Source organism: Aspergillus niger (assembly GCF_000002855.4).
Source record: "Aspergillus niger supercontig An12".
Taxonomy (NCBI): Eukaryota; Fungi; Ascomycota; class Eurotiomycetes; order Eurotiales; family Aspergillaceae; genus Aspergillus; species Aspergillus niger.
Genome location: NT_166527.1, coordinates 2,070,087 through 2,084,722, shown reverse-complemented (window position 1 = coordinate 2,084,722; position 14,636 = coordinate 2,070,087). Strand labels below are relative to the sequence as shown.

Genomic DNA, 14,636 nt, shown 5'->3' with positions numbered 1-14,636 from the left:
ACTAAGCAACTCCTGGATATGATCCATGTAGTAAGTGAGTAGGCCTATGGGGGAGGCGGTTACCTATGGATGCTGTACTGTTCCGGGCTCCCGTCAGGTACCTGCCTCACCCCTGCTATGGAGTACATTCGAGCACAACAACAGCAATCACCACTACTATCTCCTGCGCATGGATTATGATGCTTGAGAACGACGATGATCTTCCCTATCATAGCTATTTCTTCTCACATGTAATCTGGAATTCACTACTGTGTATTATTGGATTTCATGGTGTGTGGAATTTCCGACCGGGTTTACCAGCCTCGCCCTAGACTGCGCATGGGTACATATGAACGCTGATCAGAATGGAGCCCTTTCGACGTTGGTCTTCTTACTACTTTGTGTGTATCCAGGCCCCTCTTCGACGGAACTGTCGGTCTTCCATGAATATGGCCAGTTTTCATTAGACTGCGCGAACGATTTCTTGATTTATTATTTATAGACACAGCGTCTCCGGTTGACCCTTCTTCATCTCTTCAGCATTTCATTTGCACACCAATCGGATGCCATGGCAAGTATTGGTACCTCCAGTCGCAACTCCTTGTCTCGAAGCTGATCTCCCGCCAGCCCAGCGATGATACATTCTAATCCCCCCTAAAGGAGGGATTGAACCGCCCGGATGTAACATGCATGGATAGTCAAGACAACAGCGTGTAGATATGTTCAGGCCGGACCACTCAACGACCCTTCATGGAACGGAAGCTGTCGCGTTAGTTGGTAGGCCTCTCCTTCCGTACCTTGGGGGGCGCTTGCGAGTCTGGGTCGGGATACGGAGCCTGAAACAGGCTAACAGCCGTCCGGGACGGCACATGCTGATGGCATCCATGGATAGGTCCACCCTACGGAGCGCGGAGATTCGGAGGTACCACAGAAATCCGTGCTAACTGCATATATTGAATCAACGGTGCTCCTAGTCTTGCATTGTAGAATTGCACATGGACTGTGCATGGTCTAGCACCAGAACGCTTCAGAATGCCGGATATAAAAGCATCCGACTCCAGTACACTCATGTCTACTGTTCCCCAAGCACGGGTACCTGACATTCTCGTTCCCCTTTTGCCCAGTCATGCTTCATGCAGACTCTACTCCTTTTCCAGTCTTGGCTGCTTCTGTTAGTGGGGAGGCCAGTCTTCCCGATGCGGTTTGGTGTGGTCCCATACCTATTGCGCGTAGTTCATACTAACCTTTGCTGTTTACGGGGGCTAGAAGAAGATCACTCCGAGACTGTTTCAGTGAGCCAGATCCTATCCCCGATTATCTAACAATGAGCGTGGAGGTATGTTTAGCCATATGTGCAGGAATCGCTTGTTTTCTGCTGTAGACATTCAATAAGACGCTTCCTCCACTTTTTATGTTACATATTTATATGCCCGTTTCCATTAGCACAAACAAATCTCGATGTCCACCCTGGGCGGGAGGCTGAGTAGGCAGTTCCGTTACGTACCCCCAAAGCTCGGCTAATTTACCATGATTCTCCCATTTTTAAATACCTCACGAACTGGCGATTTCGCATTACAGTCTCTCCCCTTGGCCGTGGGGGGCCGCAATATCTCCATCGACAAATGATTGTGCTTTCAGCATAATCTTTCATTTGTACAAAAACGGACCTCGAAATGTATACCTGCAAAATGTTTCATTAGGCGATTCTACTTACCCCTTTGCCAATTTCGAACCCGGCGGCTTCCAAACAAGACCGACCGCAGCTTGCAGCTGCATCCACATCCACATGGCACAGCCAGGAGAGATGGAAAATGTATCGAGAAAACAAGAATCCAGCAATCTAAGCCTGGCCACGTACTTCAGTCTGGTGGGCATCTTCCAGCCCCCAAAAGCAGAGATATGACAGATTGGCGTCAGATGGTCAGATCAACCGTGAACCGGTGTGGGGACTACAAAGTACTTTAGAGATAGATCTGCACCACTTTTCCACCCCTGGACCGCGCCCAAATACGATCCTGCGAAAGGAAAAAAAAATCTTTTCTGTCTACTGTGAGTAGTGATGAACGGACTATTGGCAGATTGAGCCAGCTGTGTGACTATCGAAGCTAGCAAGTCAGCAGGGCCTTGTAACAAAGTTGTATCTCCTTTTGGCCCCAGTGACACACAGGTAGTGAACATGGCTAGCTTGGGGTCTGAATAGCAACGATCAAAAGGAGGTCGACAGTCAAGCAGACTTTCAGGGAGCCTTCCACAGAGAAAAGGGTTAGTAGTCTAGAACAAGCGAGAACACAGTGTGCAAATCACCCAGGAAGGATCGATGGAATGGAATCAAGGACGCATAATCATCGGAGTATTGGACTACCCCTACATTAACGGTCATGGCGCATGGAGAAGCTGACGCACCACTGGTGAATCGGCGCGGTACATCACAATCTGGGAAAAAAAAATAGATCGAGTTAGCAGTGACAGAGAACAACTGTCTTTGGCAAATCGGCTAAACTACTACCAGCAGTACTACTGACTGCCCAGGTATTCAAAATCAATAGTCGATACCAGTCAATTTCCTGTAGCCGTTTTGGGTAATGAATAGACATGCTGACTCATGATCATGTGACCACGCGCACTGTGGCACGCGCCCAGCGTGTCCAACAGAGGCTAAGTGCGGAGATCTACCGAACAAAGCATGCGGGTCATACTCTACAGCATAATATATCCCCCTTCACCAAAGTGTCCGGCATGCGACGCATTACCAGTTTCTTCAACCGTCCGGCTTTTGCAGCAGTGAACCCAGGCGCTCAGACCAGTGACCGAGTCAATGACCCCGATCAGACATCTCATTCGTCCCCGCAATCTCTTCATTCAAATGGCCCCTCTTATTCCTCATTAGCGGAGCCAGGCTCTCAGCTGGCACTGTCTTTATCTCAATCCATAAAGGATGGCGATAATGACGCCGGGCTTCATCACAGCTTCCTCAGCACAGAGTCTGCAGCTAATGATCCATCTCCTGGAACAAGTTTCAACTCCTCACAGCGTGTCATGAAGAACGGGAAGGAGGTTGTTATCAGCTCGGATGGTGAGGATACAGATTCATTAAGCTCGTTCGAGTCTCCAGACGATCTTCTTGCGAGGATTGTTAAGCCGCCTGGTTTTGTAAGCAAAGAAGATAGAGAGAATGATACGTCTAATCCAGGAATGACCTTGCGGAATGGCAGCTTGAACGGCGCAAAGTCAAATAACCGGTCCCGCTTTCCAGTAAAGGTCCCAAAATACAGCAATACGCTAGACTCGCTTGTTGTCCAAGCAGTTGATGATAATGAAACCGAGGCTGGTATTGCAAAGCTGAAAGCTGCTTTTGAGAAAGAAGACATGCGAAAGAACGGAAAGCAGGATGATGTGAAACACAGCACGCATTTACCGACCACACAGCTTAATGAGGATACTCTCGCATCGGCTCTGGGCGATCAAGACGACGAAATGGGGCTGCGACGTCTTCTAGATGCTGTCCGAAGAACAGAGGCTCTTGACCTAGAGAAATCATGGCACTTTTTTGACTATAAAAGCGAATTGCCCCCTGCGGTTGACTTTCCCAAAGAGTGCATAGATCAGGACGGTTTTATGTTTCGACTACGAGGTTAGTATACGAAGCATGCTGTTTTTAGTCTCGGTGCTGAATTGCTTTGCAGAGAGACACTCCAGGGAGCGGGCACTCCACTCAGGCATTGTCGATTTCGCTCTATCGCGGTCATACTTGCCGGACGGGTTCATCTCGTGGGTTTTCAAAGCTGGTTGGTGTGGAATCCTGCGGAAATATTTTCATCGCTTACAGTTCCTCAGTACCCTCGGAGACGCAAGACAGCATCAGGCAAGCGCTTTGTAGAGCATTTAGAGTCAGTGGCTATGACGAGTTGGGATGATCGTGGCACACTTTGCTGATATCGCTTAGAATGTGAACCCTGAGCGGGTCAAGTCCCTCATAAAACCGGCCGACATCGATCAAGTTTTCCAACAATTGGGAACCACTTCCCAAGCATTGGCGACGTCTGAAAAGATTGTCCCAGATGCTCACATTAACAGTACGTCACTGCATCAACCTCAGCACAAGCATTCATTGACAGTAATATGCAGAACATAATGTGAAGAGCAATTCCCTACGTGAGGGAATGTTGGTCTCTGTTCTTGAGTTGCTCAGTGGAGCTGCAGACCTGTAAGTTTTAGAATATCCTGTTCTGTCTCCGAATGCTAACATTTGTATTAGGTTTGCAGAGGATACTCGAGAGCGCGCATTGAATTTACTATTCCGTCTCACTCTTGATGTCTCCTTGACCAGCAATTTTTTGGTCTGTTCTGAACTGGAGAGAACCATCGTCACCATGCTAGAGAGTGCCCCTGACGATACGGCCGATGACATGGTATGATCGAGTTTCATTCAGGTTCTCATACCTCGCTAACATATCCAGGTGCATCGTGTCTGTACGACTGCCTTCGACACAATCAAAGATGCGACGTCACAGAGTCGCCTGGTCAGGCATATACTTCCAACATCAGACTGGCTCGCTCTCCTACGGTGCCGCCTCGCCGTGTCCTTCTTGACAAATGATGCTTCACCACTAAGTGAGCCGCCAGAAATGCTCATCGATCTGAAGCGCATGACCAGCATTCTCAGTCAACAGCGGTTCGATGTGAAGTGGTACAAAGGGAAAGGGCAGCATGAGTATGATTACGGGGAACTTGGAGCTGTCACTATCCTTCTTAATATTGCCATCGATTCTGGACGGTATGAAGTCAACTTTCCAGATAAAGAAGCTGAGAAAGAATTCAATTCTGCCGTTGATGCCCTTTCTGATCGGCTTAAAATCATCTTCACTTCCATTGAGGATTCGGGTGCATCCCACTTGAAACGGACGTTGGCCAAGGAAGCTATCGAGGCTCTACATTATCGAGTCGTATATTCCGTCAGGACAAAACCACGTCCGAAAAAGTCGATTCTTGGGGTCCCTGAGGAAAGGAGAGAGAACAAGGGCGTGTTCAAGTCATTCTTCAGAGATCCGAAGGGCAACGGTGAGCTGCCATTCCGGCCACATGACACAGAATCTTAATGTGTCTTCCACCGCCGAGATATATCAGCTATTTCCATTGAGAGTCTTTGACAGTCTGCTCGCTCATCGAACAGTACCGGTTACGCCGGTCTTTCACAATAATGATAGCTCGTCGGAGGTATATTATGCAGTCAGTCGCCTTGATGTTCGCATTAGCATGCACACTGGCCGGTCCAGGTGCTTTTTATGAACTTTCGAGATTGAGGGGAGATAAAGGTCGAGGGTGGGAGAAGGCTAGATTTGGGGTCACAGTCGACAGATGATGATATGTGGCGTTAGGCTGATTATGTCTACAGCATCGTTGTTCATTGGTTTTGCTCTTAATTTGTTCGGGGTACCTTATTGATTAGTCCCGTGGAACCTATCACTTTTATCCTGGAGGTCATTGTTGGGAATTTGCTGCGCCCTATAGTTGAGCCATATTGGGTTGCTCATCATACTATAGATTATACTTGTGAAACATGCACGAAAGTCTCCGGATTCAATGCCTATGATATATACGATATAGTAGGTTCTCGGACCAAGGTGATTCTATCACATGCCCATGTTTGATTCCGGTAAACGCTCGGAACATTCAAAGCAGGCCGACGTTATGGGATGAACTCTGTTGAGTTTCTGATAAGAATGAATTGAAGGACTTTATACAAGGCTATGGTGCTCTCCTGAAAAAAGAACCGGAGTACATAGATACAGGCTGCAACGACGAAACGGGTTCAGGTATTGTAAATTCGCTTGGCAAGTGACACGTAGAATTGGTCTAATCGTAGAACCTCCGGTTGGTGTTCTTACCGAACAGCGTCTCGCGGACGGCGGGCAGGGCGTCGATTTCGAGCAGGCGCAGCCGCTCTTCGAACGTGTTGTTGATCTCGATCTTGCCCTGGCCACCGATAATGATGACACCACCAGCACTATAATTCACCAGGTTAGACGACCATATTGGGGACAAATTTGGAGGTAAGAAAGGTGAAAGGGGACTTACGATCCCTCGGGCAGCGGCTCCTCCTCGTCCAGCTCCGCAGACGTCTCCTTGCCGACGGTCTCCTTGAATTCCTTTTCGGCCTCTTCAATGGCCTTCTTCACAGCATCAGTATCCTGCTTCCTCGCCCGAATAGACACCTTGTCTTCATTGAGAGCGTACAAGCCCTCAAGAACCAAGCCCTTCAGCACAGCCTCATACTTCGACGCATCCTTAGCTGCGATACCGGAGATCTGATCACGAGCCTTCTGGAACAAATCATCAAGGAGTTCCTGGCGAGAAGAAAGAACACGAAGACGGGTGCGGTTGGCGAGAGTGGAGCGAGTGATCTGCTGGGACATGGAAGCTTGCTTGAACTTCTTCTCATACTGAGTGTCGATGGCGGCAGTCTCCTGGCGAACGAGCTTGGACTTCTCGATGGCGAACTCTTCGTCAGCTTTGAGCTGGATTTCACGGGCCTTCTCCAGCGCTTCCTGCCGGATGAAGGCCGTCATCTTGCGGAGCTCGCCCGCAACCTGGATGGAGATAATGGTATCAGCTCAGCTCGGAAGCGGGCACATGCATGGTCCCTAGTCGGAAATCGAGCGACAAACCTGATCATCGGACAAAGCATGACTTTGCGACATGGTGACGATGGAGTAATTGTATAGGCCGGAAGCTGTAGAGGGGAGAGCGAAAGGTATCGATATGTGGGGGGTTTGGAAGAGACAACGTCAGTTGAGCTTCCCGATGCGGAGGTGCCTTCTTGGGGGGCGGTCAATCAACGTCAGCCTGCTGCGCCAGATCAAGGGGGTGGAAATAGTCAACGGTCATGGATCGCGACCGGTATATTATTGGAAATAGAACAAGTCGGGGACTATTATTACTCACCTGGACCGGCAGGAATGTATGGAGAGGGGAGGGTGAGTGAGTGACTGGGTGGGGGAATACAGGGAGAACAAGCAGCAACAACAAGCAGCGGAGGGAAACGTTGCACTTGGCGGATCTGCTGATCGATTCGCAACTTGGCGGCCGCTCAGGAACTCACTTGCTCTCCCGCTTTCCCCCTCTAGTTACTGCTGCTTCTTCCCTACAGCCATTCGGTTCGGTCTGGTTTTTCTCTCTCATTTGGTTACTACGTCGCCCTGGACAATGGAGTCGGTCCTACTAGTCCTGTCGTATCCTGTCTAATGCGTGTCTGGTCTTTGTCCCCCGGCTCAGCGACCAATGCACGAGGATATCCGAGATGGGTAATCTTGGTGACTTATCGCCCCAGGGGAGTGTCGCGGTTTGTTCTTCCCTCTCCAGTGTTCTCGGTTTATTCATATCGAGCTGCTGTGCTAATTAGATGACGGTTCTAGGTTGGGGTTGTTGTCGGGTTGATCTCGACCAGTCTCCAGGCCATCGGGCTGACCCTACAACGCAAGTCGCATATCCTCGAGGACGAGAAACACCCGTACGATATACGTCGACCACCCTACAAACGTCGGAGATGGCAGGTCAGATTATGCTCCTCCCTATATGATGCATCCGTTACGAACCGGCCTTGCTGATTCTACGTAGTTGGGGATGCTGATGTTCGTCATTGCAAACATCGTCGGCAGCACCATCCAGATAACTACCCTCCCGCTTCCGGTGCTTTCAACCCTTCAAGCAGTCAGTGACTTCTCTGAATCATATGGTAGATTTCCCGGGCGCCGCTAACATATTCTGTACTAGTCCGGGCTTGTTTTCAATACCATATTTGCTACTTTGATCCTGGGTGAAGCTTTCACCAGATACTCTCTCATCGGCACAGTCTTGGTCTGCATCGGCGCGCTCCTTATAGCAGTTTTTGGCGCCGTGGGGGAGCCAGCGCATACTCTCGATCAGCTTTTGGAGCTACTGCAGCGTCGAAACTTTATACTTTGGATGGCAGGGACGGCCGTATTGGTGCTGGTCATCTATCTCGGCTCCCGCCTGCTGAAATTCCTGGCTTCTCCATCTCGTTCTAAATACCCCGGCACACGCGGTTCATATAGGCCGCACTTGCAAATCTCCCACGGACGTGTTCGACTGATCCGCGGTCTATGCTATGGCATGATCAGCGGTATCCTATCGGCGCATTCTCTTCTGCTCGCTAAATCAGCCGTGGAGCTCCTCGTTCGGACAGTCGTGGATCGCGTCAATCAATTCGATCGCTGGCAATCTTGGGTCATTCTTCTCGCCATGATCGGTCTTGCCCTCTCTCAACTATTCTATCTACATCGGGGCCTGAAGCTGTGCAGCACCAGTGTCCTGTACCCATTCGTCTTCTGCATCTATAATATTATCGCCATCATAGATGGATTAATATACTTCCGGCAAATGTCCCAGCTGGCAGGCTTCCATGCTGGGCTGATATCGCTTGGAACAATTGTCTTACTTGGAGGTGTCCTCTGCTTGTCGTGGCGCTTAGAGGTCATAGACAGCCATGCGGCTGTGACTGTTGTCGGACCGTCTCAGACTGGCCTTGGTCCTGGAATGGCTGTCGTCGAGGAGCATGAAACCTCCCCCCTTAGTCTGGGAAGGGACAGCCACGAGGATCTGGAGCGTGAGCCCCTCTTACGCAGTGCTCAAATTCCTCGGCGAAGTATACATAAGAGAGCACCCAGTCTGCCTCTACCTCAATCCTCATTGAGTCCGCAGGACTCCACGGCAGATCTCGATCCAGCTTCCATCTGGGCAGAGTTGGATGACTCTGACTTTGACTATGCCGCAGCTATGATGCGTTCCTCCAGGCGCAGTCGCACATTTGGAGATCCACCTTCGGCCCAGTCAAGAAGCAGAATGAGAAACAGTTTCCAGCGTGGACCTCGCCGCTCCAGCACCATTTCAGTCAACCAGAATACCTGGAACCCGCGCAGAACATCACAAGCCGTACATCAGGGGCGTCGCAAGCAACGGCGAACATCAGCACCTGCTCCAGAGAACCGCAGTCTCCTTTCGAAGCCCCAACCCCACGCAACCGGCTACGGCACCCAGGACGACCGCTCAGACAACCTAGTATCGGGGCATCGTCGCCGCGAATCCCTCACCGACGCAGATTCATCAGCCGGGTACTCGAATCTCCTCGCAGGTCCGAGGAGCACTCTCCGCGGAGCCTGGCGAAGCGGTCTTCAATACCTCACTCAATGGACCGGTAGCAATCGAGAAAGACGTCAGAGCTCATCCAGTCCGGGCCCCGACCTTGAAGCCAGTCCCAACCAACGCACAGAATGAAAGTAGACATCCATTCCGTCGCTTCCTGCACCGCCATCTTATCCACATTCCAATCTTATCCCAGACCTCTTGGTTATATCCACTAGACCCACCCCATAAATACACATCAATGATAACCCCTTCCTGTTTCCTTTCAAACAATGTACAATAACTTCATACCATCTTTTATCTATCTATAAGGATACACCAACAAACCTATTCTCTCATAGTTTACACCACACCAGAGCATCAATACTTCCTATCTACTTCTTGTCTTTTTGACTAGAAATTGAACGAACCAAATAAGAGATACAATACATACTAATACAAAATGAAAAGTTTATATTGCTCATTCCTTCTTCCCTACTACCCCACCCTCTCCTCAATTTTCTCCTGCATGATTCATTAGTTTTCTCATACCTAGTCGTCCTTACATCATACAGAACCGGATCGCCATGTCACGGGATAGATAGATAATTAGATAGGTGGATAAACATATACCAGGTCACGAGATTTAGAGAACTAAGTAGTGAGCTGGCATACTATATCACTTTCGTAGTATCATTCCCCTTTCACTACTATAGTTCTGTCTGGTGGGTATTATGTCTATCAACATGGCTCCGTTAGAAGCTTCTGTCTGTTCAAGAGATAGATGTATATGAGATGGCTTTTTCTCTTCTTCGTCTACTACTTAGGACACCTGAACATCCATCCCGATATGTTCAATGGTACATGACAATGTGCATAAGGGTACCCATAGATAGGGCGCAGTGGGTGAGGGGCAAACTGATGATCTACGGCTTGCTGCTGACTACTTGGTATGGTATGTAGTTTAGTTATCTATTGGGCAAGGGTCATAAGTGTAGCATAGCAGGACAAATAGTAATAGTTCCGGTTTTCTCCATACCATACATGACATACTTCTTACCCGATGAAGGTTATCCATCCAACATCATATCAAGTTACTCAATCAAATAACACCCCCTCAATCTTGCGTCCAACTGGCTCGTGACCCCGCCCCTCTCTCACCCTTCTTGCTTCCGGAGCTGTCATTCGAACTTGCCCGCAAGCCAAGGATCATTGTCGAAGGGGGAGGGAGAATCGCGGCTGACGAGCCTGGCGCAAGGGGGGCATAAATCACATGTGGAAATCAAGGGAGGTCAATTAATCAACGCAAGACGAAAACAACAATTTATGAAAGATAAACAGATAACCACTTCGCCAGTAGGAATAGAGAGAAGAAAAGAAACAAGGAAAAAAGAGTAGGGTAAAAGCACCAGAAACACCGCCACTTTCACCGTCGTCTAGGAAAAGGATTAGGAGATGTGAGCAACGAAGAAAAACAATTAATAGCCTGGGGAGCCCAGATCGAAGTCTCTTGCATCCTTCAAGATTCAGTCGTGCAGCCTGGCCTTCATTTTCCTTTTTCTTCTTTTTTTTGTTCTTCCCTTTTTTTTCGATTGGCTATTTTTTGGCTTTTATAGGGAGGGTCTTCGGTGAAACACGACAAATAGCACGAGGCATCTTGCGAACACCGAGGCTAGCGACTCAGGTGTGTGTGTAAACTGCAATACCAACGAGTCAGGCTATACACAGATTACTATAAGGTCATCTCTCCGTTCTTCGTTCTGAGTTGCGCGGCGGTACAACACTGTAGACCGGTTTTAATAGTATGAATTATGTCTGGAAACAAATCGTTGGGTATCAAAGGAAGGCCGTAGAGGAAAGCTGCACGCGCTGGAGTTGACAAGGATGCGAACAACTGTCTGGGCCCCTCAGGTGCTTGAAAACGCGGGGCATGAAGACACATAGCCACCGCTTACGCCGTGGGCTGGTGCTGAGGTGGCATCCGGTTACCCACAGGCATGCCAGGATACTGTCCTCCTGCCTGCTGTTGCTGCTGAAGGCCCTGGTAGTAGGCCATCTGCTGCTGTTGTTCGTTCGTCATGTAGCCGGGGTGCATACCGGCGGGACGGGGGATATTCGACTGTTGAGGGTTGACATTGCTGTGGCTGACATCCTCTGGCGTCTCAGCCGGCACCTCGGGCGCATCAACGCCATTCTCATTGGTAGTGGGATCAGGTGCATTCAGGCAGGCCTGTACATGGGAAACGGAGGGAGTCAGTCGCGTTGAGTTCGACTCGCGTAGACGAGAGGAAGCAGTGGCACAGCACTCACCTGAATGAGGTTCTTGCCCTCAGCCTTGGTCACCAGCGGTTGAAGCTTCGGGGTGGTGAAAGTATAGACGAGACCGGTCTCGGACACCACCAGGAGGAGTACTTGGGTACCTGTGAGAACGGAGAGTTCGTAGGCCTGTTTTGCGACCGCATTGAGGCGTCAGCACCGATCCAACGGCAATAGTTCCAGGCAGACAACGTGCAAAACAAGCTTGACAACGACGAGAAAAGACGCATCATGAAAAGACTAGAGTTGGCGACAGAATTGACGGCGATAACGAAGGGGAGAGATGAGGCTGCAGAGACGCGACAGCACGCACCTTCTTCATGATACCCGCCTTCCGCTTGGAGAAGGTGATGTGGCGACGCGACTTATCCTGAATGAATTTGATCTCAATCTTTCTGCGCTCGCGACCGGGCTTGTCATCATCATCGTCGTCGTCGTCGGCGCTCATGCGAGAGCGCTTGGTGCCGCGGTTGTCAGCGGCGCCGTTACCGGCGGCCTGCTGCAGGTCGTCCTGAGTAGGAGAAGGGTTCTCCTCACCGACGGCAGTGATGTCGGCCATGATGAGACTAGGGGGGAATTAGAATGGAGGAAAAAGAGAGAGGTGAATGACGAGAATGGTAGATGAGAGGAAAGGAAGAAGTCTGGGGGACGTGAAGACGAATGCCCAAAGAGGAATGATGCTTTTGAGGGGGAGGGAGAATGACCAAATCGAGTAACGCGTTTGCTTCGCAGGGTTTGGGTTCAGGACGAGAAGGAAAGAGAAACGGGGAGGAGGAAGTTCGAAGAAGGCAAAGTGCCGCTGCAGACCAGGCAGGCGGTCTGTCACGTGGCTGTGACCGTACCGTACACTCCGTGTGGTATTTGGGTTCCCTCTTTTAAACTTTCCCTTTTTTCCTCACCAGATTTCTAGCATACCTCCTTTTCCATTCTCTGTCTTGTTCTCTATGTTGTACTTTTCCATCTTGGGGGGAACTTGTGTATCTCTCCTTTCCATTCTATTGATGTATTCATACTCTCCATTAATTTTAACACCTCTTACACTCTGCTCACTTCCCTCTCACTTTACTCCTCACCCTGGTTGTCCAATCTTTCCGTCACAATACAACCTTTGTCCAGACCCGACGGTGGGGAAAGACTCAGGCTTGGCCCGAGCCACTATTGGCCTAGCCGCAGTGAGGCATTGGGGATTTGATACGGCGGCCAACTCACATTCCCCACCCATACCGCGTAATAATACGGCAACCCCCCTCCCCCCTCAAAGGGTCACTTTCCGTTTCCTTCAAGAGCAAATGGGGTAAAGCTTAGTTGACCCTCCATCACCCAGTCATTCATTCATTCATTCATTCATCAAGGTGGTTTTGTGTGAACCACTGCACTGTCTTTCCCACAAAGTCTTTAATGCACACAACTGATTCGCCATCCCTCAAATCGATCGATAATCTCACTCGGACCAGATCCAAACCGGGGTCATGGTTGTTCGATGTACTGACTAACTAGGATGTGGGCAGAGTGGGTGGCGGCGAACATTCCATGTCCATCCCGTGTGCCCTGCCGTTCTACTACTACGGTAGTAACTGGCCCCCAAGCCAAACAGCAGCTGGGCGTATTTGGTAGTATCGAAGCTATTCTTCTAGTCTATCAACTTAACTCTTTAGTGAGAACTGGGCAAGAAGTGGGAAGAGACGCGTATTGCATACTGCAGATAGGTGGTGGACAGTTACCAACTCACTCACACTCTGCCTCTCTCACTTACTGTACCTTTTCGTACTTTCAGGGCAGTGAGTAAGTAACCATGACTATGCGCGTACTATTGAATCTATTGATTGATTTGACTGATTGCTTGATTGATCAATCAAGCAATCCATCCATCCATCAATCTCGTATGCATGTAACTCATAGTGTTCACCATCATCCTTCCCCCCATAAAAGTACTAACTCACGGGCGGATGCATCCCTCAACAAACCCGGCGGCGCCTGAAGAAAAGACTCGACTCCATCCAAACTCAGTAATTCGTTCCGTTACAGCTACACACGGTTTTTCCTTTGAATTCAACGCTGACAACTTAATCTGACTCACAGGGTTTTGGCATTTACTTCACTCTGCCATCGCTAAGAACAGAAAGTCAACAGCCTCATCCTTCAGCACAGACATGCCTAACCCTGGAAATCCATAACTATATATAGTAAGATGGCAAACAGGTGACTAGAACTGAACAATACACAGTTCGAATCAGCTCTGTTCCCTTCCCCATCATTTGGCATCCCCCATCAGCAAGGACAACCCCAATTATTCCCTCTCAAAACCAATAGAGACCCGCCCAGGAACTGATAATCTTCTGCACCGGCTGCATCAAATCATATCTATCAATCACTGATCAGTCATCACTCTGAACCATCATCATCTTTACTTATACTTTACTTTTACTCTTCTCTTCCACGAGGCCTTTTCTTCAACCTCGTGCCACTAGCCTCTTAAGTTCATCTTTCCTCTCACCCAGAGTGAGGGAAAGGACCACGGGTGAACTCTAAGCGATTGAAGCTACCTAGTATCACTTACTCTCAGTTCGAGTCCCAGCACATTACCAAAAATCCTACTTTGTTAACATAGAACCTTAACACCATCCATCCCAAATAACCTTCCCTGCTACATACAGGTCATGCAAGCAACAAAAATTACCCCATCCATCGTCATGATCAACATAATCTCATCACATATGACTCTTCCTCATCCCCTGCCGACTACCTATCGACTCCATAATGGTATCATCTGTCGAGCATTCACACACTCACACCTGACGAAACAGTACATCAAAAATTTACACAAAGTAGCGTGACCTACACAATGATCCTGATTATTCGCATCCAACAGTCCCCGAAACCGGTTAAAGTAGTTTACTTCCCATCACATGGCCCCGGAAACTTAATATCCATCCATCACTCCATCACTTTTTCTTCTCATCACCACCATAATCGTCATCCTTCAGCAGGAAACACCATAGAAGCTACATGATAGGCCTGTTAGGGATGAAAGCCAACTCGGTTAAGTTTCAGGCGGCCCAGATGTAACTCACTCCCTGAATCATTAACTCAGAACCGACGTCAGACTAATCCCTTAACAGGGTAAGATGCTATTTCTCAGCCCTGCAGGATCTTAGCATTTTTGAAAATCGATTGGATACTAGAAGTGTGATGATGGGATGGGA

General features: G+C 49.2%; 6 protein-coding genes across 6 annotated transcripts; 3 read left to right on the top strand and 3 right to left on the bottom strand.

Moving 5' to 3' along the window:
* Positions 1-1,626: 1,626 nt before the first annotated feature.
* On the bottom strand, positions 1,627-1,854 carry An12g08780 (hypothetical protein; the record flags this gene model as incomplete). The annotated part of the gene is made up of 2 exons (XM_059743610.1): positions 1,627-1,660; positions 1,694-1,854. The coding sequence occupies 2 exons, from the start codon at positions 1,852-1,854 to the stop codon at positions 1,627-1,629; spliced, it is 195 nt and encodes a 64-aa protein (XP_059601943.1).
* A 717-nt stretch (positions 1,855-2,571) lies between these two features.
* An12g08770 (hypothetical protein) lies at positions 2,572-5,075 on the top strand (the record flags this gene model as incomplete). Its single annotated transcript, XM_001395891.1, has 7 exons — positions 2,572-3,610; positions 3,663-3,764; positions 3,814-3,866; positions 3,923-4,052; positions 4,105-4,183; positions 4,235-4,388; positions 4,437-5,075. 7 exons carry the CDS (start codon positions 2,572-2,574, stop codon positions 5,073-5,075), a joined length of 2,196 nt encoding a protein of 731 aa, XP_001395928.1.
* Positions 5,076-5,832: 757 nt separating this feature from the next.
* On the bottom strand, positions 5,833-6,677 carry An12g08760 (uncharacterized protein; the record flags this gene model as incomplete). The annotated part of the gene is made up of 3 exons (XM_001395890.3): positions 5,833-5,983; positions 6,055-6,566; positions 6,645-6,677. The coding sequence occupies 3 exons, from the start codon at positions 6,675-6,677 to the stop codon at positions 5,833-5,835; spliced, it is 696 nt and encodes a 231-aa protein (XP_001395927.1).
* Positions 6,678-7,599: 922 nt separating this feature from the next.
* An12g08750 (uncharacterized protein) lies at positions 7,600-9,270 on the top strand (the record flags this gene model as incomplete). Its single annotated transcript, XM_059743608.1, has 2 exons — positions 7,600-7,711; positions 7,799-9,270. 2 exons carry the CDS (start codon positions 7,600-7,602, stop codon positions 9,268-9,270), a joined length of 1,584 nt encoding a protein of 527 aa, XP_059601942.1.
* A 593-nt stretch (positions 9,271-9,863) lies between these two features.
* On the top strand, positions 9,864-10,385 carry An12g08740 (hypothetical protein; the record flags this gene model as incomplete). Its single annotated transcript, XM_059743607.1, has 3 exons — positions 9,864-9,884; positions 10,014-10,072; positions 10,187-10,385. The coding sequence occupies 3 exons, from the start codon at positions 9,864-9,866 to the stop codon at positions 10,383-10,385; spliced, it is 279 nt and encodes a 92-aa protein (XP_059601941.1).
* Positions 10,386-10,857: 472 nt separating this feature from the next.
* Positions 10,858-11,992, bottom strand: An12g08730 (uncharacterized protein; the record flags this gene model as incomplete). Its single annotated transcript, XM_059743606.1, has 4 exons — positions 10,858-10,900; positions 11,073-11,347; positions 11,428-11,562; positions 11,747-11,992. 4 exons carry the CDS (start codon positions 11,990-11,992, stop codon positions 10,858-10,860), a joined length of 699 nt encoding a protein of 232 aa, XP_059601940.1.
* Positions 11,993-14,636: the final 2,644 nt, after the last annotated feature.